The sequence below is a fragment of the Coffea arabica genome, chromosome 1c (assembly GCF_036785885.1).
Source record: "Coffea arabica cultivar ET-39 chromosome 1c, Coffea Arabica ET-39 HiFi, whole genome shotgun sequence".
In the NCBI taxonomy this organism is placed as follows: domain Eukaryota; kingdom Viridiplantae; phylum Streptophyta; class Magnoliopsida; order Gentianales; family Rubiaceae; genus Coffea; species Coffea arabica.
The window spans coordinates 42,652,588-42,676,924 of NC_092310.1; the positions used below are offsets into that span (position 1 = coordinate 42,652,588).

General features: G+C 36.3%; 2 protein-coding genes and 1 long non-coding RNA gene across 3 annotated transcripts; all 3 read right to left on the reverse strand.

The window, feature by feature from the left end:
- Positions 1–8,347: 8,347 nt before the first annotated feature.
- LOC140005346 (uncharacterized) lies at positions 8,348–8,728 on the reverse strand. Its single transcript, XM_072046223.1, has one exon. It carries the CDS (start codon positions 8,726–8,728, stop codon positions 8,348–8,350), a length of 381 nt encoding a protein of 126 aa, XP_071902324.1.
- Positions 8,729–14,197: 5,469 nt separating this feature from the next.
- Positions 14,198–14,839, reverse strand: LOC113739731 (uncharacterized). The gene has a single exon (XM_072046228.1). It carries the CDS (start codon positions 14,837–14,839, stop codon positions 14,198–14,200), a length of 642 nt encoding a protein of 213 aa, XP_071902329.1.
- A 3,877-nt stretch (positions 14,840–18,716) lies between these two features.
- On the reverse strand, positions 18,717–19,905 carry LOC140006516 (uncharacterized). The gene is made up of 3 exons (XR_011814180.1): positions 19,656–19,905; positions 19,313–19,549; positions 18,717–19,081 (listed from the first exon to the last, which is right to left on the reverse strand). It is a non-coding gene; the product is annotated as an uncharacterized lncRNA (long non-coding RNA).
- Between the last annotated feature and the right edge of the window lie 4,432 nt (positions 19,906–24,337).

Sequence of the window (24,337 nt, forward strand, 5' to 3'; positions counted from 1 at the left end):
GGTCTAGCATTGGACTAGCCCATTCTATGAATTCCGACTAGCGTTGGACTAGTGGAAACGTACATTCATCCATTCCATTCATCTATACTACGGAAAGCTAGTAGACATCCCAAACACTCATAAACACGTAGCACGTAGCACTTAACATGCTTGACTAGATGCAAAACCTAATAAAGCAAGTAACACGTAACACATAGGCATGCAACCAAACTAATGAACTTATTACATTCACTAACTAAAACAAAAGGGGAAGGGAAAAATGGACCAAATTGCTCGCCAAAGCCCTATCTATTACAAGCCAAGAGGTGTACACATACCCCATTAAAAGAATAACTTAATGAAAACAAAAAGTAAATGACATAAGTAAAAGGAATTAAAGAAAAGCTAGGAAAGCAAAGTAGACATGCAATTCACTTAGCACGTTGAGTCACATAAGAGAAACAAAAAAGATAAAAGGAATTATACCGCTCCCTCTTGTAGTGTTAAATGGACGAGACTCAAAATGGGCTAAGTCACCAACTAACGGGATAACATGTGCTAAAACCATTCAAAGCAAAAGATTAAGGCACCAATTTAATGATAAAAGTGTAAATAAATCAAATGACATCCATCAAACCGTCAAAAAGAAACTTCCTCAATCACCACTTAAGTGTAGTCAAAGGTACTTAAAGATCAAGGAGAAGGCATGACCTATTCAATTTCCAAGTAAAGCATCTACTAAGGACTCAAACATAACCCTTATCCAAACATTCGAGTAAATCGAACATTTAAGAACTTTAAAGGTCCAAAAACAAAGCAAGGGTCAAGCAATCAAACACATAAACATGGAATTGAACAATTAGAAGCATTTAAATGCCTAAAATTTCCATATTCATGAAATAAAGCCCCCAACTATCGATTGAATCATCAAAACATCTAAAATCCACACAAAGCCCAAATTATCCCATAAAGTTCTTGAAACCCTTTGATCTCATCCTAAAAAAAAACTTGCAAGAGTCTAACCAAAACATACCAGCAGCAATGAAGACTATAGAGTAACAAGATTGATCAAATAAGTCAAGTAATCGGGCCATAGTACATTGCTGCGAAATCCAAGGGACCCAATTGATTAAATTTTCAAAGTTTCTGGGCCTTAGTGGCTTAAGGGGAGACTTGGGGGGCCAAAGGCAATTTTTAATTGTTTTTCATGCAATCCATGCAAAGGTACGAAGCTTGTGCTCATGCAATTTCCAGCCAAACATCCTTGCTACAATATACCAGCCACACCTTTCCCTTCCATTTTACCGTGCAAACCAGTCCACCAAACACCAGAATTTTAACTCTCAAGTATCAACTAAACACACAACTTCGTTGCGGATTGAAGCAAAGAATTGGAGTTGTCCATCAGGGATAAAGAAACTAAGCAGCAAAAGAAAGAAACAGGGGAAAAAATGCAGCAGGCTTTCTGCAATTGGAACTTTACAGAACCCAGCTTTCAAACGCCATCAAAACCCAAACAAAACCCCCATACAATCCTCTCACTTTGCTACATGAACCTCGTAGATTGAAACACCCAAAGTCGGATAATAAACTTGAAAAATCTGAACAGTTTAAACAACTTCATGCAAAGCTTGCAAAGCATTTCTGCAACAAAAGATGTAAACTTTTAGCCATTTTCTGCAATTATTTCAATCCCAAACCCAATCTGCTCATGCGAAGATGGAAAAGAAAATCCAGACAAGCTTCACAACAGCCCATCCACAATCATATTGCTTCAAATCCAGAGGACCTAATCATATGGCCAATCACAGAAATGCAGACAAAGAAAGCAAAACTCACGGCAAAACACAACCAGCATCGCAGCAAAGCTTCAACATTTCAGACATGATCTTACAATCTAACGGCAGAAGACAAGCGAAAGGCATTACCTTTATCCTTTTCCAGAGGAAAAAACAGAATTTTGGATGATGAACAAAGTGTCCTTGCACAGCCCAAGAAGCTGAATCTTCCCAGTTGCCGACGTTCTTCCTCCTCTGGTTCCTTCACTCACACAGCCGAGAACTCCTTTGCAGTTTCCTCCAACCCAAGTCTTTCTCTAATCTCAGCTTTTCACTCAGCCCTCCCCCTTTGACTCTCAATCCTTCTAGCCCCACTCTCAATCCCCACAGGTTTGTTCTTTTGAAATGCCCGCCGACAACTTTACTCTCTTCTCTTTTCCCCAATTTTTCTGCCGCCGTTACTTTGCTCCTCTCAACCCTCTTTTAACCGTCCCTTCTATCTTTCTTTCCTTCCCAGAATCCTCCTCTCGTCACCCTTCTCTCCTCCTAGAAAACTCTCTCGGCTCTCTCTGGTTTTTTAGCCGTCAACCAAAAACTCCCCTCCTTTTCGGCTGATGCCTTCTCTTACCTTTTATACCCACTTCCCAATCTCCTAAACCCTCACCCCAATAGTGAGGATGAAGGGCTTGTCCTTCCCTTGCCATCCAGCCATCCGTGGCTGTCCTCTGTGATTGGCTTTGCACGCTGCAAAAAATTGCAGCGTGCATGCTGCGGTATATTTTTTATTATTTTATTATTTATTATTTTTTTTTTATTTTTATTTTTTTTTTCAAAAATAAATTAACAAAAATGCAAAAAGATTGAATTTAAGAGAAATGAACGTATTTTGTGAACCATTTTCTTTTTCTTTTCTTCTTTCTTTTTTCTTTCTTCTTTCTCACAAATATTACGTTAAAACTTAAAACTAAAACTAAAAGCTAAAACGTGAACAAAATTAATATGACAAATAAGACTAAAAATAATTAGCAAATAAGAGACAAATAAAAAGGTAAAATGAAAAAAATAACAACTAAAATGCAGACAATCTAAAACAAAATCATGAATTAGATGCAACATACAAATTATTTAAAATTTGGTGTCTACAAGCTCCATTTATGTTGTTCCATCATTATTACCAACATTTATTGGCTAATAACAACTAATGATTTGCTATTGGTGATCAAGCAACAACAAGTGATAAGTATGCATAAATGAATAAATGAAAAAGTTAATACAAGAGGTAGTAAGTTTAAATCATATTCAACTCATATCAAGTAACCATAAGTTTTATCTACTCCCTAGATCTAGAAATTTAGTTACTCATATGATATATAACAAGAAAGAATATAGTTTCATTGATTAAATACATATTGAATCACAAGTCAAAAGATAGATAAAAATAGCTTAGCCAAGATGATTGATAAGTATATATTTTAGTATTTTTAATTGTGTTTTATTAGTTAGTTTTGGTGTGTTTTAGTCACTTTTATAGCTAATTAACTAGGGTTTTAGTGAAAATATAAATTTTGTGGTTTGAGTGGTAAAAATAGCATTTCTATAGATTTTAATGGTGAAAACTTCATATTTTTTGTGGGTTTAATGATTATCATCAAATGACATGAATTGAGAAGATAATTGGATGATTGGTGATGTTTAGAAGTGATAAAAAGAAGACATGAAGTGCAAAATAATGAAAGGAAGAAATGCAAGTTTTCCAGCTTTGACACATTATGGTATTTCGGCTATATCTTGAGCTATACACAATGGATTGAGATAATTCTTAAGCCATTTTGAAGTTAAGAGATATATCTACATTTGGTAAGAAGACATCGAAGTCCAGTTCAGTCGTTTTCCTTGTCAAAAAGTCAAAATATAGAAGTGCATTTGCATGGTCGAAAGCTGAAACAGAACTCTGACTAGTTGAGGGTATTTTGGTCAATTATCTGTCCACAGAGCTCCAAATTGGATGATTCTTGGAGCATTGGAAATCTAACTCAAAGAACTACAACTCTCATGTTTTTTACAAGAGTTAGTTTGGCCTCCATCATCAAAAAAATAAGTTGAATTGGTGCTAAATTCACAGAAGTGAAAACGTGACCTCATGAATATGCAAGCTGAAGCCACGTATTCCAAGGTCATGTATTGCAGCCAGAATTCTACAACTTGCTCAGCCACTTACTCTGTTTTCACACTACTTTCCAATTCTACTCCAGACAAGAATTTCGGCTGCATATGTTCAAGAGACCTTTTGGAAGAGAAAAAGAGCTTTATGTCTTGTCTAAGAAATCACTTTTTGACCTCTCTTAACACTAGAGATGTACTAATCATAAAAAAAAGGAGAGATTAGGACATTAGAGGGGTTCTCATTAGATTTTAGCATTCTCATTAGATTTTAGCATTAGAATTAGCTTTAGCCTTGTTTAGTTCTCTCTAGCTAGAATTTTGTAAGAACAATTGGAGACTTCATTGTACAACTCAATTTGTTGAAGAAATAGAAGATCATTGGGAGCTTCTTCACTTCTTGGCTAAGCTTTCTTTATCTATCTTTTACTTGTGATTCAATATCTGTTCATGCAATGAAGCTATGTTCTTTCTTGTCATTTATCATATGAGTAGCTCAGTTTCTAGATTTAGGGAGTAGATAAAGCTTATGGCTACTTGATATGAAATGAATATGATTTACACTTGTTACATCTTGTAGTAACTTGTCTATTTATGCATACTTATTACCTGTTGTTGTTTGATCACCAATAACAAGTTTAGAGTTGTTATTATTCAATAAAAGTTGGTAATAATGATGGAACAACATAAATAGATCTTAAGTAGTAGACTCATGAGAAAAGAGATACACTTAAGTGGATTAACCTTGCATTTCACGAAGAAAATAAGAGTAGATCTAGTTTTTCATCATGAGAATAGGGAAAACTAGTCTAGTTTAGGCCATTTCATCATGAGAATGAGAATTAGTAATATTGGAAATGAATCTCTAGTTAAACAAGAGTTGTAACAAGAGGTGAATCTATTTATTTGTATCTTTGATGCTATAAATGGAATCTACATCCCTAGACTCAAGTATTTAGTGAATTTTCTCTCTTGTTATCTTGCAAGTTATCAAGTTAAGACTAGTTAGATAGTAGTAATTATCATTTCTCTTGCTTTAATTAATTATTAGTTTAAATAATAGAGTAAGCAAAGTCTTAGTACTTATAAAGTTGCTCTCTGTGGAACAACCCGATATTTGCCCTAAACTTCTAAATTGATCTGTATACTTGCAATTAAAATGGATATATTTCGGAATTAAATTTGTACTCATATCAAAAACCCGTCAATGATGAACAAGCTCCCAGTGATCTTCTACTTCTTCAACAAAAATAAATTGTACAATAAAATCTCCAATTGTTCTCACAATTTTCTTGTTAAGAAGAACAAGAAAAGACTAACACTAAACTCTAAAGCTAAAATCTAATAAAAACTCTTCCTAATGACTAACTATTATCTTGTCTAATGATTCTTACGTATATAATGTTAAGAGAGTCAAAAAGTGTCCAATGACAAGACATAAAGCTTCTATTCCACTTCTCTAGGGTTTCTTAAGCATGTGCAGCCGAAATTCTGTGCTGGAAAATAATGTGAAAACAAAGTAATGTGAAAACAGAACAAGTTGCAGAAAAATAGGACTCAATACGCGACCTCAACTCGCGTATTCGACGTCGTGTTTTCTCCTTTGCTACATTTTCTTCCTTCTTTTCTGCTCCAATTCAATTATAGGGTTTAAAACAAGATGTTTTCAGTTGAGTTCATGCATTACTCCAAGAATAATTACCTTGAATAACCAATTTCTTTTCCAAAGTATCGTTGAATCGAGCTCTAATGGATTTGAAGTGTGTCCTACTTGATTCAACATTTGATACTCTTCTCAATTCCTGCAACTATGACCAACATTTGCACATTAAGTTGTTCAAATGAAATTCACAAAATTTAGAAGTTTAGGCAACAAGTTACATATTAAATCATCCTAATATGTACCAAAAATAAGCACAAAATACTACTTAATAATACTAATAATAAAAACTTATCAAATTCCCCCACACTTAAATCATTACTTGTCCTCAAGCAATAAGAAAAATAATCCAATAATGATTTAAGAGGTGAAACGAATCAAGTGAATTTGAAATTCAATCCTTCTCTCAACTCGGCAAGCTTTCATTATGCAAGCTTTCATATTTTTCTCAATACTCATCATATCATGCAAAAGAAGATAATTATACCCAAAATTTAACCTAACAAAGTCAATCTCTCTCTTATCTACCCTCACAAATAACTAACCTATATAGTCACTTTAGAGTTTCTTCCTTTTAAATGACATGTTAACTTACGAGATTTAAGAGGAAACTATTCACTTTATTTTTCTTTTATTCATTCTTAAAAAAGTGAAGGTGTCTTTTGACATGAAAATCGACATTTTTAGATGAAGATTCCCGGGTTATTCGACACTTCACTTATTTCTCCTTAATTCCAAATACTTTTTTTACGTGAAGGTCGACATTTTTAGATGAAAACTCCCAGTTACTTGGTACTGGAATGTTATTGGAGCTTTTTTTTAATGATCCCCTCAAAAATGAAGATATAAGGAAGAAAATATTTTAACAACTATATAAATCAATTACATGTAAAAGCAAGTAGGATGAGAGATCTCATTTACCATGCAAAATTGTAGGCATAATTTTTTCCATTTTACAAGATATGCTTTTTCACATGTACTAATAGTGATCACATAATAATTATTTCCAAATTGAAGGAGCATTGAATTGTCAGGTTACTTGAATCATCTCACTTAAATTGGAGGAAATTAAGTAAAAAGGGACTTAATTGTTATGCATTGGTGAACTTAATTGAAGTAGAATGCAAAAATTTGGGGTTAAAAGTTGAAATTTGGATAAAATTTTGAAAAATTTTAACAAAGTTTTCCCTTAAAATTGGACAAAACTCCCTGCCAACAATACCCAAGAAGTAACATTTTAAGCACAAGACAATTTCCCAATAACATGTCCAGTCATTTAAATACAAAAGTAACTTCTAGAGACAATTCTCCCCCTATACTTAACATACACATTGTCCTCAATGTGTAGGGAAAGAAAGTAAAGAAAATAAGAACAAACTACTCCCTAGTTTAAATGGCTGAAATCCAGATCAACCATGAGTTACAAGCCATCTACAATTGACAACCAAGGATCTACTAAAGCTGCCATAAGTCCCAAGTGCAAAATGATAAGTGCAAGTTAAACATTCTACAAAGAAAAGATATAAAGAAAACAACTAAAAATAAGCAAAATGGAAACAAAAACAAAGAGCATGAGGAATCCGGCTTGGCTTCAATCATCTTCATCTTCGTCATCATTGTGAGATGGAGGTATGCTCAATTGATATTCAATCCACTCCAAGTGAGTGTCCACTCTTCCCAACCGATAGTCAATGTTGTCCAAGCGATTTAAGAGCCTCAGCTAGTTAGATTGATATGGTGGAAGAGGTGAGTAGCAGTGGAAAGTCCAGCTTCGTCTTGGCCATAACAGGCTTTCTGTCGCCGTTCTTGAGTAGGCTAAGGAATGTGCTCAGTAGTAATGCCTATGGCATGAAGTGAAGAAACTGATAACTAGGTTTTGGGACGAACAAATACCCGAGCTACTCCATGTAAATTAACTCCCGCTCGCTTGAACACCAAAGATAGGAGACGGGGAAATGCAAGCTTGAAAGAAGTAGTTCGCCGTCTCACCGTTGACCTTATGTAAATTATGATCATGTTTGGTAACGAGATGCGAGCGAAGGAGGATTTCTGATTGTGAAACATATAATTCAAGAAATAAATATCACTATTTCAAACCTCCTTGTGGCCAGTCTTCTTTGGGATCATATTATGTGCCATCATATAGATAATGAGATGATGGCGAGTATCAAAGACGCTAGCGACCATTATCTCTTTCCTTGAAGATCGGAATGGTTGATACTCGAGACCAAATCGAAACATGGCATGTGATGGATCCCATTTCTTATTGGGAGCAACAAACCCCTTCTTAAAATCAACAACTGGGCCCGTGTTATTGCACCTCAAAATGCTTGCAAGGAGAGCATGAGTCAAGTAAATCCGACTACCGCGCACCCATGAGTCCACCAACTCTCCACTATGGCTTGTCTTGTTGACAATATTGGTATAGAACTCGTGCACCAAGTCTAGTAGTAATGAGTTGGCAATGTGAGAATCAGCGTCCAACCAAGTTGGTCAAACGCTTCAAAGATTTGATAAACCATCTCAATTTCTGAACTAACATGTTTCTCAAAGATAAACTCCAGGTTAGCATGTACTTCATGCCACTCTTGATTACCCTGGTCTTCTGGCTCCAAAATTGCTCTTCTATTGACAATGCATGCCGCAACTCCGCCTGAGCCTTACTAAGCTCAACCTGACATTCCTCCGATACATGTTGATCCATAGATTCCTCTGCCCATGTGACCGCCATTTCTGCAGAACGCACAGCATCGAATACATTCCCAAAGTGTTACTTGTTCCATGTTTGAATAGCCCTCCTCGTTGCCAATAATTTAGAGCACAAAACACGCAACGGAGATCCACCCACATCTTGATTCCAAGCCTGTCGAATGACCTCCAAGAGTTCAGGTTTGGTTGTCCAAACATTCGAAAATCTGAAAGGTCGCGGCTTATTATCTGATCGATCCGCAAAAGAAATTTTCAACGGTGCATGATCCGAGGGATGTCTTGCCAGGTGAAGTATAGAAATTACGTCTAAGAGATCTGAACAAGCCCCATTGACTAAAAACCTATCCAACCTCTTTGAAACCCGAGCTCTACCTCTTCGATTATTAGACCACGTGAAGCTAGCTCCTGAAAAGCCTACATCAAAAACCCCCGCCTCTTCCATAAAAGACATGAAATCCGTCCCCTCCGCTATAGCAAACGAATGTCCCCTCCCCCCCCCCCCCCATTTTTCATGAGATGCTAATATAACATTAAGGGCAAAAAATCTCAGCGGCCATTAAACTATTTGTCAGATCATGTTTTGGCCATCAAACTATTTTTCATCAGTAATTGGTCACTAAACAACTTAATCAGTAAATCCGTGACCATTTAATCGATAATTGCTCTTAATCTCTGAAATTAGCAGTACACGTGGCAAAGTGCCGGGTAATTTTTAGTGGATTAGACAGTAAAGCAAGATGGGAGGTTTTAAGTGGCCGCCATTTTGATTGCTTTGCTTGGGCTATGGTAGGGAAGGACTTCCGCACCAGAAAAATTTTGGAAGATTTGCTGCTGCAACATGTCTGCCGAGCCAAGGATGATATGGCCCCATTTTCAGATTTGGACTTGGCTCAGAAGCTTTACCAGTTCCTGCAGTCCAAGAGATTCTTGATTGTTTTGGACGATGTCTGCTCTGCCGATGCTTGGGAGTGCCTCCGCATTGCACTTTTGTCTCAAAAACCAACCGCCAGCAAAGTGCTGCTCACCACTCGGGATGTCGGAGTTGCAGACAAGATTGCTTCTTCATCAGCCGACGACAAAGGATTCATTCACCGTATGAGATTTCTTAACCCACACGAAGGCTGGGAGCTTCTCCGCAAGATGGCTTTCAGAGCTCACTCTTCTTCTGGTAAAGGCATCATTTCCAGAAAAAATCTTACCTCTCCTGGGCAGACCACATATCTTCTTGCTGGGTTCCAATTTGTCCATGAGGTCTTCATCGTTGCTGTTAATTTGCAGAAGCATCTAGGTTTAGCAGAGCGCCTCGACATTCTTGTCTTCTTCTTCGGCTTCTTGGATTTGTGGCTGAAGATTTGGGGCTCCCAATTGAGTCCCTATTTTTTCCTCCATATAATTTTCCATTCGGTGATTGTTTGAGGAAAGAAATTAAAAGAAGAATACGGTCGCATAGTTGTTAAATAAAATTACCCTCGTATTTTGCCACGCGTACTGCTAATTTCACAGATTAAGAGCAATTATCGACTAAATGGTCACGAATTTACTGATTAAGTTGTTTAGTGGCCAATTACTGACGAAAAATAGTTTGACGGCCAAAACATGATCTGACAAATAGTTTAGTGGCCGCTGAGGTTTTTTGCCCTAACATTAAAGTCACCCCCAATACACCAAGGGAGAGAAATTGGCTTATCATTTAATAAGGTGCACCATAAGACACGACACTCCTCCACTGAACACTTCGCATGGACAAAAGACATGACGATTGGAGTAGAAAGCAACTGACTTTGAATGTGTATAGAATATGCTGCTCTGAATTACCAACAATGGAACACACAAAAGGACTATTATAGAATACCCAAATGTCACCCAATAAATTAACAAAGGTATAATCAAATAATAATCGTAGACGAATGGACTCAATTTCGGACACGTCTAACTTTGGTTCATAAATCACAACAAACTTAGCATGGTGAATACGTACTAATTTTATCAATCTTCTTAGATTATGGGCTTTAGCTACCCCTCTAATATTCCAAAATATACCACTAATCATGAGAAAAAAACCTGGAATGAGTCGTGGGATGATGTCGCTGAACATAGCTGTCTGTCAGATGGGAAACAAGCTCGCACACCCTTAACACGCTTTTGTTGGCGATCCCTCTCAACGACTACAGATTGGTCAATGTTTAAAGTGTGTATTGATGGCTCCACCGACCTCTCACGTGTTACAACCAATCTTGGAGATAAGTTTCCTGCGATGATTGGCAACGCTACTTCATCAACCTCATTAGATGTGGAATCTTCATTGTCAACCCCACGCAAATCGACAGAGATTGTCTGTCTCAGTGGTGTCAGCCTTTTGATAATGTTCACCTTTCAAATGCTGCTCCTCAATAGGCGGGGACCGCTCACATTCATGGCCATTGGCATTATCGGCACTTTGATTTATCAAGCTAGTGGTGTCGGCCATTTGCTGCTGAACTTCTCCCAAGGTTTGCTCCACTAGAATCTGGGACCCCTCACAATCATGCCCATGATCCTCCTCCAGTTGGTCTGTCATTTTCGTATGATCCTTATGCAATGGTCCCTCCATGTCATCATCAGCAACCGGCTGTCTCTTTGCATCAGCTGCAGAAACTGCAAGAAGAACTGTTACTTCTTGCAGCTTTTAACGTTCCTTCTTCTTCAACCTCACCAGTAAGTCGCGCATCTCCAGGAGCTATCTTATCCTCCATTGTTACTTTCCCTTTAGCTTCTGGGTTGCACATCCCATGCTGAATTTCGGGAGCAGCATAGTTTGGCTTATCAGCAGGTCCACCAGATTTCTCCATTGCACCTGTTGACGTTCCTTCACCTTCAAACGCACCAGGAAGTCGCGCATCTTCAGGAGTTTTCATAACCTCCATTGTTATTTCCCTTGAGCTTCTGGGTTGCACACAGGTGTAATAACTAACCCATGCTGATTGTTCCCAAGTAATTTTGAACCATGCTGCAGCCGTTTGGTTTGATTATTGTGATGTCAATATCCACCCTCGGTGAAGTTCTTCTTGCAGTTCTCAGACGAATGACCCAATCTCCAGCAAGATGAACAATATGTTGGCATGTTATCTGGTACAATTCTTTGCCAAAAGCCTGATTCTCCTTCAACAGCTACCCAGATCCTCGGCACAAAAGGCTTCGCCACATCGATCTCCACACACACTCTAGCAACACTAGGAGGCGTCCCAGCAGCCGATGCCGAATCCAGGAACAAAGGTCTTCCTATTCGAGATAATATGGAGAACAAAGAATGTGTATCAAAATAATGAATAAGTAAATTTGGAAGCTCAACCCAAACCGGTACCAGAGATGACTCTCTAAGCACATGAAACCCCCTGGTCCAGCGAAATACACGCATCGGAAATTTATCCAATTGCCAAATCCCTCTTGTCCAAATCCTGTTAAAATCTACTTCAGCAAAGCACTTAATCAGAACATGCCTATAGTCCATCAATCCAATGGAAATGTGGTCTTTTAGATTTAACGAAGCAAAGAACTTGCGAATATCCTCTAACGAAGGTCTCCCATGAGAAAATTTTCCAACCAAAGTCCATCGAAACGGCGGTGCAAGATTTTCCGCATCTGCTCTGAAGAAAATGACCGCAGCTTCACCTTTATAGACAGTTGCCTGCCGAATTTGAATAGAAGATGTTGAAGGCTGAGAGAAAAGTTGGGAAAAAGAATTTTTTTTGTTTGCAGGAGATCCTTGCCCCTCAGCCGACGGCTGAAGGGCAGCCATGCAACGAAGAACAAACCCGAAGAGATTTTTGTAGAGAGAATGATTGTAGAGAGAATGATAATTGGATTTTTCCAATCTCTTGCTCGTAAAAAATGATACAATGCCATTAATTTGTAGTGTCATCCTTTATCTCATTAATTTGGTTAACATTGTCATTGATTGACTGAAATAGGATAAAGTTGATAATTTAGAGTGCAAAGTGTTTAAGATTGAGAGTTTAGGAGGAATATCTCACGGGTCTCCGGGTGGATTTGGAATGCCATCGCCCCTATCAAAATGTCATTCTTTGTGTGGAGGCTGATTAACAATTTTCTGCCTTTGGAGGAAAATTTACAGCAGAAGGGAATCAATTTAGTATCACGGTGTGTATGCTGTCAGGCAAGTACTGAATCGGGGATCCACGTCTTCCTTGATGGTCCAGTGGCTGGTGCTGTGTGGGAACATTTCTTCAACGTGTTTGGTCTGAAAAGGCTGCAATTCTCGAGTGTTTCAGCTTTGCTGCTCCATTGGTTTCTTTCGATAGCCAAGCTTAACAGGAATCATATACGGGTCGCTCTTCCGATTATTGTCTTGTGGTTTATTTGGAAAGGACGCAACGCAGCGAGGTTCCAAGGGGTAAATCACTCGGCGGTTCAGGTTGTTTGGGAGGTGGAGGGTTTCTTACAGCAACTTGGGAGAGCACGGGTATTCAGAAGCGATTCTTTCCTGGGGGATACGGACGTTTTATGGGCAGCTTTAGCTCCGTCAGGTGCCATTTCGCATCAGTATGTGGCTGTATCTTGGAGTATCCCACCTCCGGGTACTCTAAAGTTTAATACAGATGCTAGTGTAGTGCGAGGGGTGGCTGCTGGGGGGTGGAGATTGGTTAGGAATCATCAGGGGGAGGTGATTTTCGCTTTTTACAAGGTTTTTGGTGATGCGGATGTCTTGACGGTGGAGGCCCTCTCCCTTCTTTTTGGTTTGACATTGTGTGTACAAAGACGTATGGATGGCTTGGCGGTGGAAGTCGATTCTGCGGTGTTGGTTAGGCTGATTCACTCGAATTCGCTGGCCAAATGGCCCCTATGCAATACACTCCGGCAGATCATGAAAATAGTAGCTCAGGCTGCAATTCGGCTTTCGCATGTCTTCAGAGAGGCGAACGGTGCAGCCGATAAATTAGCCGGCTTGAACCTGGGATCACAGCGAGGTTTCAATTCACCTCAAGAGCTGCCAGCTGCGGTTAAAGCCATTGTAGCTCTGGATTCAATATCGTTTCCCAACTTCAGGACACAAGTTGTAAGGGAGTAAGTACTCCTTGTTTAATGTTCATTGTCTACTGAGGTAAGGTTTGGGCCACCTCTAGAATATTGTTTTTCGTTTTTACATGGTAATAAAAAAGTGTACACGTTGTTATAAAAAAAAAAAAGATTGAGAGTTTAGAATGTAAGTTGTGCAAAATTAAAGTTTAGAGTGCAAAATAGAAAAGTGCTATAAGTTTGGAGATGCAAAGTGGAATTAATCCTTGTTGCCATATTCTACGCAGTTTATGTGACCAATATTCGTTGTAACTAACATGTGCATTTTGTAGAAGAGAAGTGTTGAAGACCCGCGTCCTTCATTTTGTACCATGCCTTGTATCAGCAGTACTTCCAAAGTCTTAATCAGGTCCACAAAAAACAATTCAAAGGGAAAACTACCAAGTAATTAAGGTTTTGGGGCGGGGCCAAAGGTTGTGATTTATCAAATTTCCTACGGTTATTGTATTTGTCATATAATTGGATGTATAATACTTCAGTATTAATATTTGGAACAAAAAGCTAATATATATGTGATTCCATACATTCAGTTGCAACAGCATAGTGCAACTGTACACCGTGTTGCATAATAAATACACAAATCGCACCTACCCGTACCAACATCAAACCATAATACCCGTGTCCATCAAATGATTACTAATTCACGCTGTGCCGATCAACACACATCTGCTAATATTTACCTAAAAATAAGCAGTTTCCAAATTTCAAGACTACAACTATTGTTTACCTACCCTAAAACAATGCCATTCTGAAGATTCTGTACATTTCAAGCATAACTTGATGGATGATTACAACAAACAAACAACAGACTTCCAAAAAGTCACATATTTGCATTGCATCAACATTCGGCCTCTCCTTGTTTTCTTTCAAAACCTATGAACCTACAGGGCGAATACCTAATTTTGTACTCAGTGATGGTCTCAAGTTTTGGCGACCAAGCATTGTCTTTAGACCCTACCATTTGATCATAGTGTTTCTTCAACTCCGGTGTACTACAAAGGAAGCCATGACTAGGACTAAGAGATCTGCTATCTTCATCACCTGTTTCTTGATCTCTTGTTAGAAGCTTAATTATGAATTCTGGCCTGACCTTGATCAAAACCCTTCCATTTGTACCCTTCACATGTTCAAATGGGCATTCCTTGAAATTTACAGCGGCTGGTTTCGAACCAGATGAGATAGATCTTCTTAGGGTTGCCAAAGAAGAAGCTGAGAGGACATTATTTGTGAAGCAATCAAGAGGGAGAACAAAGTAGGTTTCCCCTGCGATAAGTTCATCATCTATGTCTAATACTGGAATTGGATGACCTATGAAGAATGAATCTGCATGACAAACCATATGATCTGGGAACTCGAACATAATCTTTCCCGCTGAAGCTTTTCCAGCTGAGACAACCCTTGTTTTGCCTCCATAAAATATGAGCTTCACTATCGAACTTGAACTTAGTTGACAACAATAAGGAGATATAGCATTTCCCATCTCTCAGAGTTAGTCTTGGAAGAAAGAAGATGGTTTGTGGCTATTTGTTTTGGCTTTGATATATGTCGTATAAATGGAAAGAATCTTGGAAGAAATGAGGATTTGTGGCTTTTAGGACTTCCGTCGGTGGTCAGCAATGGTGGCTTCCAAGTTGCAAATTTCAACCATATGTGGTGTAATATCAAATGACTATCAACAAAAGTCTAATTACGGCTGTTGAAAAAAATCAAATGCACTCGTGATTACCCGTACATATATTTATTAGGATAGTCATTTTGGTTTCCTTGTTGATTGTGATGGATAAAAGTCTCCCTAATCAAACAAGAAAAGTCATCGATCCCTATCTTATTTGTTTCACGTTTGAGTTTGACCTTGATAAGGTAGAAGAAATGGAAATCCACTGGTAAATAGAGTTTGACATTTGGTTTTTCACTTATCTGATTTTTTTTTTCCACGGACAAGAGTTATTTGAAAGTGGTGATTGGGGTGATAAAAGTACAAGGGTGGAAAATATCCCTAGTGTTTTATCTTAGCAAAAATTAGTTTTATCATGTGAACAAACCCCTGCAAAGAAGTTTGACCTTCTATGTATACTTTGTGGCAAGGTCGTCCAGTTGAGCTTAATTGGGCAGGTTGAAGATCGCTATTTTTTTTTCCTTTTTCTTCTTTAAAAAAAAAAATCATTCATATAATAACTTAAACATATTGTTCTAAGTTTAATTTCATTTATTTAACTGCATAAATACATCAATCTATCTTGTGCTGAAAATCTAACATTTAGTAGAGAATGGAAGCACACGTTACTCCTAAAACGAGCACAAAATCTGAGGATGTAATGTAGCTGGAATGTGTACAGATAGTTACCAACTTATAACAAAAGAAATTTCATAGGGTCAATTCCATTCACTGGATGCATCCAAATTCAATTTAAATTTGTAAAGAAGTTTCGTAGGATGTTGTGTACTAGCTTTTAGTACAACCCAAAAAATTCAAAAGAAGTATACAAAATTTGAAGAAAGACAGAATAGTAATTGCTAGTTGTTCAACTTGGATCCTATGAACTTGACGTTATTCCACAGTCCATAATTATAAGTAGAATAATACAGGAAGAGCAGGCTACCTTTTTTTATATTAGACAATGTGGAGTACATTGACGTGGTTACAAATTTAATTTTTGAACAAAATCAATGTACCTTGTCCAGTATGCTCCTACGAACACAAACAGAAAGAAAATTTATGTCATAGTACTGATTTTATTTTGAACTGCATTTGTATCAATCGACCAATTTAGCCTGAAATGAGCTCTACAATTTAAAATTTCTATCATAGTGCTTATTTCTATTTGTTGGTTTATATGTTTCCTAACTTTTCTGGGGAAATCGTCAATCCCGAAGAGGAAATGCAACTCGAGAATCGGAACACGAACATAAAATTTGTTTCCAAAGGCAATAACTACATAATCAACCATGTTTAAACGGTGTATGCATATACAATTGGACTTGTGATAATCGCTGGATGGATTTATTAGGGTACTCATTTGGTTTGGATTTCGATTATGACCGATAAAAAGTCTCCCTTATTTTTTTTAAAAAAAAGTGTCATTTAGGTGGTTATTTGATTTACGTTTGACCTTGGATAGAGTAGAAGATATGGAAATCTACCGGAAAATAGACTTTGACACTTGGTTTTTCATTTATTTGGTCTGTCCAAGGACAATTTCCATTGGAAAAAGCTGACTGGAGTGAAATATTTACAAGCAAGGAAAATATCCTTATCTAAATACCTTGGAAAAATTAATTTATCAAAATAAATTAATTACTCGGTCTATCTAATAGGTGCCACCCACTAAGATATATTTTAGGTGTTATATTTTTTGAAATGTAAGATTAATTAATGAAAGTAAATAAATACAAGAGATGATAAGTAAGATTAAAGAGGGAAAGTATATAAATACAAAGGAAGGTAATAATTGTTAGTATGTGTATATATATTGTAATTTAGATGGATATTAAGTATGTTATCAATTACCTTATAGACACGCATTAGAAAAACCCTTAATTATTGGAGAGAAGTTTGACCTTCCTATTTGTACAAGATATATAACCATTTAGTAGGGGATAGGTTCAAGATCGTGGTCTTTTTCTTTTTCTTTTTATTTGTTTTTTAAAAGATTCACAAATAATTAAGAATGGAAATTTCATGGTCGTCAAACCCATTAGCTAGGTACATCCATATACAATTTAAATGTCGTAAGAGGCTTGGAAAAAGCCAATAATCAAGCTATTGTTTCAAAAAAGATTGCCTATTACCTTTTACTTTTCAGAGTTAATATTGTTTCATCTCCACTATCCCACTTTTTTACATCGATCCCTATTCAGCATTCTATTTTATCACCATGTGTAACTCTGCATGTGAATATATTGTGTTATATTTGTATACTTGCAAAAGAAAAAAGAAAACAAGAAGAAGAAATATTGACACAAGAAATTAAATAAAAGATCTTGAACTCATTAAAATCTCCAAGGAATTAAGATCATAAAATCATTGAAATTTCAAAGGAAGCCCTCACGAACCGTCATTGACTAAAGATTCAACCGACATGAACAGTTGAACTAATAAATGATCACAACCAAATCGAAAGGACAATATATCTACGTAGTCCAAGTTGGCTAGCAAAAGTTGGACCATTCAACTGTGCTAGGTCTAGTCGCTTCATAATTTGGAAGATCTCCTATGTTGAATTTTGTTCAGGGAAATGGGACCATTTGATGACCGTTTAGTCATGTGGGTTAATTATCATTTTGCACTGGTTCTTTTCTTTTTCTGATTTCCTTTAAATGGTTTTTCAGGTGATTATATTTGCTGTTCAGAAAGAGCAGTGATGGATAGAAGAAATAAAAGAATTGGATATATATAGTCCAAGGATATACATATATACGTGTGTGTATTCATCTTGGTACAAGAGCTGGATTTTCACCATACTGATTTCTCTGTTCAACTTCATTTTTCTTATTTTTTTGTAACATTTGATGATTTTCACCAAAACCAAAAAAAGAAATTTGTAGATACAGATTAGTTCCAGACCCAATAATACCCTAGCAATCAAGTGAGGATGTTTGGTAAGCGTTTATTTTTGCATATTTCTAGTGTATTTTATTATTTAGTTCTTGTTATGTTTTAATCATTTTAATAGCTAAATAATTTGGTTTCTAATGAATTTAAAAGTGAGAAAAACTGCATTTCTATGGATATAAGTGGTGAAAACTTCATGTTTTTATAGGTTTTAATGACTCAGTCATCAAATAAAATAACGAGAGAAAATGTTGGATGATTCTTGATAATTTGACGTTATTTTAAGTAAGCATGAAATACAAAATATTCAAAAGATGAAATACAATCAATTTCAAATGAAGAAAAGATTAGTTGTCCTGACATGCTCTAGGATTTTGGTTATAACTTAAGCTACAAGCATTTAGAGATGTCATTGAGTCGAGTCGACCTCTACTCAATAGTAAGAGGTATTGTTCAAGTTTGAGCGAGTAGCAGAAATGAAGTTCAAACTCAAACTCAAAAAAATTATTCGAAAACTCGAGATCAACTCGATTATCCTCAATTTTCTTGTGAGTATGATCGACCTCGAGTACTTGACTCAAGCTCAAGATCTTTGTCCACTTCCAGAATTGCAGAATATAACTCTTCATGTAAAATAGATTGAGCAAGCCTAATTTCTTGATTAAGAACAGGCTATTAGCAATTGAAATAAGTTTGAACATTTGTAATTAGTCACAAGAAAGGTTCATATCCTATTATGCAAAAATGGAATTTAGGGGGAAAAAAAGCAGCAGTTGTAGAAAGTAGAAGTTATAAATTAAGCATGTCTAATTAGTGATCACTGATGATTACATTAACATTTAACAGCCAAGTAGCTAGCATCAAAATAATAGCCCAAAACAAGAGTAATTTACTACTGCAACAGCCTACAACTTGCAAGTCCTACACAAGACAGTATCTTATCACCAAGCTAGTACCAGAACAATTTCAAGAATGTAAGTGGCAATAAACCATCTAAAACAAGAGCAATTTACTACTACAGCAACCTACAACTTGCAAGTCCACACAAGAAAATATCTTAGCACCAAGCTAGCACCAAAACAACTTCATAGATGAAGCAGCAAATGAGCGAAAACAAAGGCAATAGCACGAAATGCCCCTGTAAAGCAGCCATCCAGCCATGATCAACTCCTACCACCAAGACATTTAAATATTTTTTCAACTAAAGTGACACATTAAAACAAAATTGAATGACTAAACAAGTAGAAATTTAGAAATGATAGACCTAAATTACCTAACTACACCCAAAGTTGGATATCAAACTTGTGGCATAACTAAAACATTAAGTTGCATAACTACAGAGGAATAGAGGAATAAAAAACTAACCATTAAGCTGCATAACTACAAAGGAATACGACTTACCTACTAGTCCTGCTCTTGCAATGAATGCCGAACTAGTTGTCGAAGTGTCATGTGGCTCATGTTCTTTTTCCATCTTTCCCCTGAGCTAAGTTGCATAACTACAGAGGAATACAACTTACCTACTAGTCCTGCGCTTGCAATGGATGCCGAACCAGTTGTCGAAGTGTCATGTGGCTCATGTTCTTTTTCCATCTTTCCCTTGAGCTATCAGATTATTCAAACCCCCAATTTCAGCCTCTACAAATAATGAAATAAAAGCCCCAATTTCAGAACTTAGGGTTTGAAGAAATTTTCAGAAAATGTTTGAAGGGATGCAAATAATAGCAAATAATTAGCTCAATACCTTTTTCTAGTTGACGACCTAAGCTGAAGAGAGAAAATGTAGCAATGGCTGATGTTAGATGGAAAGAAATGAAGTCAACCCTCTCAGCAAATACAACAACAGCAATGGCCACTAGATTGATGCATTTGTATAGGTATGGACCGTGTAGTAAGATGCACTGGTACATATGAGTGGTAGCAAGCGGAAATTGAGCTTCTAATCTCATCAATGATCTAGACTCTCAGAAGTTCAGACAAGGAGGAGAAGAGTAGCTCAGTAGCACTTGGAAGAAATTAGTGATCGATTGAGGAGGAAAGAGAAATTAGGAAATGCCAATTTTTTTTTTACCTCTAAAATTATTTTTTTCTTTTTGAAATGACTATATGACCTATAAATATTTTTAAGTTATAACCAACATTTTGGTAATTTAGACAACTCCCAAGTCTAAAAGAGTAAAATTGCAATAACTAAATATATAATTTTTAATTGATTAATTTGTGCTCAGTAAGGCTCGACGAGTCATCGAACTTGACAAATCAATACTCAAACTTATCTTGAATTATTAATGAGCTATTTTAGCCAAACTCACACTTGGTCAAAGTCGAGTGCAAGTCAAGCTTTTGATCGAGTTGCTCGTGAGTTCGGTTCAATTACATCCCTACAAGCATTGGGTTGAGATAATTCTTGAACCATTTTAAACCTAAGACATAGGACTATATTTTTTTTATGAGATATCAAAATCCAATTCATACATTTTCATGGTCAAAAAGGTGAAATACAATCATGCATTTTTGCTGCCAAGATCCGAAACGAGGCCACTGACTAGTTGAGAGTTTTTCAGTCATTTCTCAGACTACAAAGCTCCAAATGTCATGATTCTTAATTCATTGGAAAGCTAACTAAATGCGATAAAATTTTTGTATTTGTGCAAGAGTTAGTTCGACTTTCATCCTTAAGAAATTTACGGTCCAATTTGGTGTAAAAATAAAGCAAGATCGAGAAATCATCAAAAAGCGTAAACCTACAATCAAGTGGATACGCGAATTGGATACCTGAGATGTTGATCGCAAATCCTACCTCACATATCCTAATTTCGGCTCTACAAGTTGTAGCTTGTTTGCACAAGATTCTTGACCACCATTTTTTAGAGAGATTTTGACTGATTCTATCCAAAGAGATCATAGAGACTTGTAGAATCAACTTTTAGTGATTTCAAGAAACAAATTGCATCAACTTTAACATGATTGATTGGAATTTTAATGTTCTATAAACGAAGACCTTGGAGGACTTGTTTTGTAACATTGAGGGATAGAAAAATACCATACAAAATGTAGTTTTCACTAGTTCTCCTTATTTCATTAGTTTAGTGTAGGTCAGTGTAGATTATCCATCTTATATTGTAGCTAAACATAGATTAAATTGATGATGAAGATGGAGAGTTTTGAAATTCATGTGCTAAGGGTGACTTCTCTCCTACCATTTTATTTCTTGTATTTATTCTCATATTTTGTGAATATATAAGTTTGGTTATTGTTTGTATTTCATTTATGTTTTGTTAGTTGGTATACTGAGGGATGGATGAACTATCCGTTATTGTTATGTGAGGTTTTCATGGTCATTTGAAGTTTTTTTGTGATTTAACACTTTTGCTATTATAATCATGATTAACTGATGATTAGCTATAATTACCTAAAAGTGTTGTCTCATCAATAAATATTGGGATCTAACACTAGCTTATAGAAGTGTTAGACCTGAGGTGTTAACTCACTAATGTAGGGTTACAGTTTTGTGGTTTTAACAAGCAATTTCACAAAATCTAATGAATTTATAGATAGTTTCATATCACGTTAGTAGATGTGGAGTAGTTATAGGTATGATTGGTACATAGGCGAAAATGTGTACCATATATATTGGAAAATTACGTCATAACTAGTCAAGATAATAACACTCAATGAACAGGTAATTTTCACTTGCAAGAGTGGATAGGAATTCAATAACCTTAGAAATGTCTTTGTTATTATTTTTACTATTTTTATTTCATATTTGTAGTATAAATTTATTTTCTTTATTTGTGGAAATCTAAATAATAAAGTAATTCAAATACTACCAATAATTGACAATTTTTCCTTTGGAATTAACACTTAATATCCCTTGTGTTCGATAAACGACCTATATACTTATAGAAAACAGGTTATTTAGGTTTATAAATTGAGAAAGTGACCAATTTCATCCCTAAACATTTTTACTAGAGCCAATTTAGTCCCTAATTTTTATTTTTGACCAATTTGATACGTAAACTTAATTTTTGGGTCCAATTAAGGCTCTCTACAGCGGCGTCACCAGTTTAAAATGATTTGGCTCTTAATTTAACAACTAAATGGAGGTATTTTAGGAACTTCGAATGCAGGTTGTAATAAAACCAAGTAAACCAAAAAAATTATGAGTATTTGGGATATTTTTAAAATTTAAAACTTTTTGAGATATTTTTAAAATTATTAATTAACTTCCTACCCCTTTATCTTCCTCGTACCCTCTCTTCTCCTCCGCGACCCTCTTCCTCGGTCAACCCAACCACCATTCCACCTCCCTCAACACCCCTATCTGCCACTACCCTGTCCACTCCTTAATTCTCCTTACCCCACCACTAAACTCCATCTCGCCAACCACCCACTCCTCCTTCCCCCAGCCTTCTTTTGCTACTTCCACCCACTACTCCTTTTCTGTCCCCCTGTCCCTTTCACTAGCATTACTCTCCCACTACTCCTTCCCCTTCATTTTCCCGATCACTCCTACCTTCCCCTCGCCTCCAAGGAGATCTGGTCCTATAAACAATCGGAATAAGCCCTCTCTAAATCTTTCTTGACCATCTCATCATCGAAAGAAAGAATTTGCAATAAGAAGAAAACTCCAGCATCCAATCACTGTCGCCATTTTCTTGCTGCAAAGGTGATCACCACAGGTATAATGTGACCGGATTTAAAAAAATCTGTTTCCCAAAGTTATTATAGTGTTATCTTTTATAAGCTATTTTCCATCATTTATTTAAGTCAACGGTGGTACTGGTCAAGAGATTAGTACAGAAAGGATTGCACCTTTGCTCAAAATTTTGGTCTTTTAGTATAAATGAATCATGGAAAGGAAGTATACGATTTTTTAAGCAATCATGATGAGTATGGTGCACCTTGAGAAACTTTGACATTTGCCATGATTGTGTTATGATTAGCTCATAGAGGATTTGAAATTCTAAACATTAAATTGACGAATTGGGCTTCTTAATTATGTGCTGCCTCTTTGACCAAAACTCCTTAGGGGGAAGGAGAAGCAAGGGGCGGTGAAGAAAAGGGACTGGTGAGAGAAGTAGGAGTGGGAAGTTGGTGAAAAGGGTAGGGGAAGAGGAAAAAAGGAGAAGAAGGAGAAGGGTGGAGGAAGGGGGAGGAGGTGGGCGGCGGATAGTGGAATTTGATGGTTAATGGAGGAGAGTACCTTTGATCGTGGAAGGACAAGAGTACCCAAAGTTTTCAAAATGGCTCTGTTTAATTATTAATAAGAGTCAAATCACTTCTAAACGGTGGCTCCACCAAAAAAGACCGTAATTGAACTGGAAAATTAAGTTTACATACCAGATTGACGATAAATAAAAGTTAGTGACTAAATTGCCTCTAGTAAAAATATTTATGGGCGAAATTAGCCACTTTCCCTTATAAATTTAGAGTGAAGGATTAAACCTCGTCAATGATAGCTATCTTATTTTAGTTCTCAACATTTTGTTCTTCTAGTTTTCTTTTTCCTTTTTAAGTTTCTTGTTTTCATGATGAACTTTTTTTTCCGCGTAAAAAATTATTATTCCAGTGTATCACTTGTTGAACTGGAAAACGAAATTGGAGTCCATTTTTTTAACACAATTCTTTTAGTAACATGAAAGTCCAAAGGCATCTCGATTGAAATCCCCATAAACGAATGCCAAAGCAAAAAAGCAACTAATTAAGATACAACAGATTTTTTATTTATTGATGCCTAATTTTGGGTCTCTACCTACAATTGGCCTCACGCGCTAGACTCTTAATTTTAATTAATCAAAATAACTTTAAACCCTAGACTTAGATTATCTAACTACGTCCCATAAAAACTACCAAATGACATAAGAAAAAAACGAATTGTCAACTAACTTCGTTTGCATGCTAATGACAAAAGTGTATCTCAGATACAAAGTAAGACATATACAAATACTAACTAAAAGAAACGTGAAAAACTATTTATAAAAGGGTCAAGTATTAGACTTTTCTAAACATTAGTCTTAAGATTGAACACCATTCTAGGATTTTCTGAACAGTAGTTAAACACTTTTGTATTACTTTGAAATTTATTACTTTAAGAAAGAGTAAGAGTCACAATGTGCACATTATCTCTATTTTACAAATACACAAGTTAGTGAAACTAGGAATATAAGGGAAACATTAACATAAAAGAATACAAGTTCAATGAAGTTACCAAAGTCATTGATTAGACTAAATCTACTGGTAATCTTTGATTGAGAAAAAATTAACTACCTGTATCTATATCTGTAAGCATGTATATGTACTATGTTAAAGGTTCCTTCCGAATAAAACTTTTACCCCCTTAATTTGTATGTTCATGCTGACATGTACTCTCCGTCCCATTAAAAGTGTCATACTTTCCTTTTCGGTCCGTCCCAAAATTATGTC

Excerpts from the sequence above, each read along its gene's own strand:
- LOC113739731 (XM_072046228.1), bottom strand. The coding sequence starts at position 14,839 with ATGGGAAATGCTATATCTCCTTATTGTTGTCAACTAAGTTCAAGTTCG.
- LOC140005346 (XM_072046223.1), bottom strand. The coding sequence starts at position 8,728 with ATGGAAGAGGCGGGGGTTTTTGATGTAGGCTTTTCAGGAGCTAGCTTC.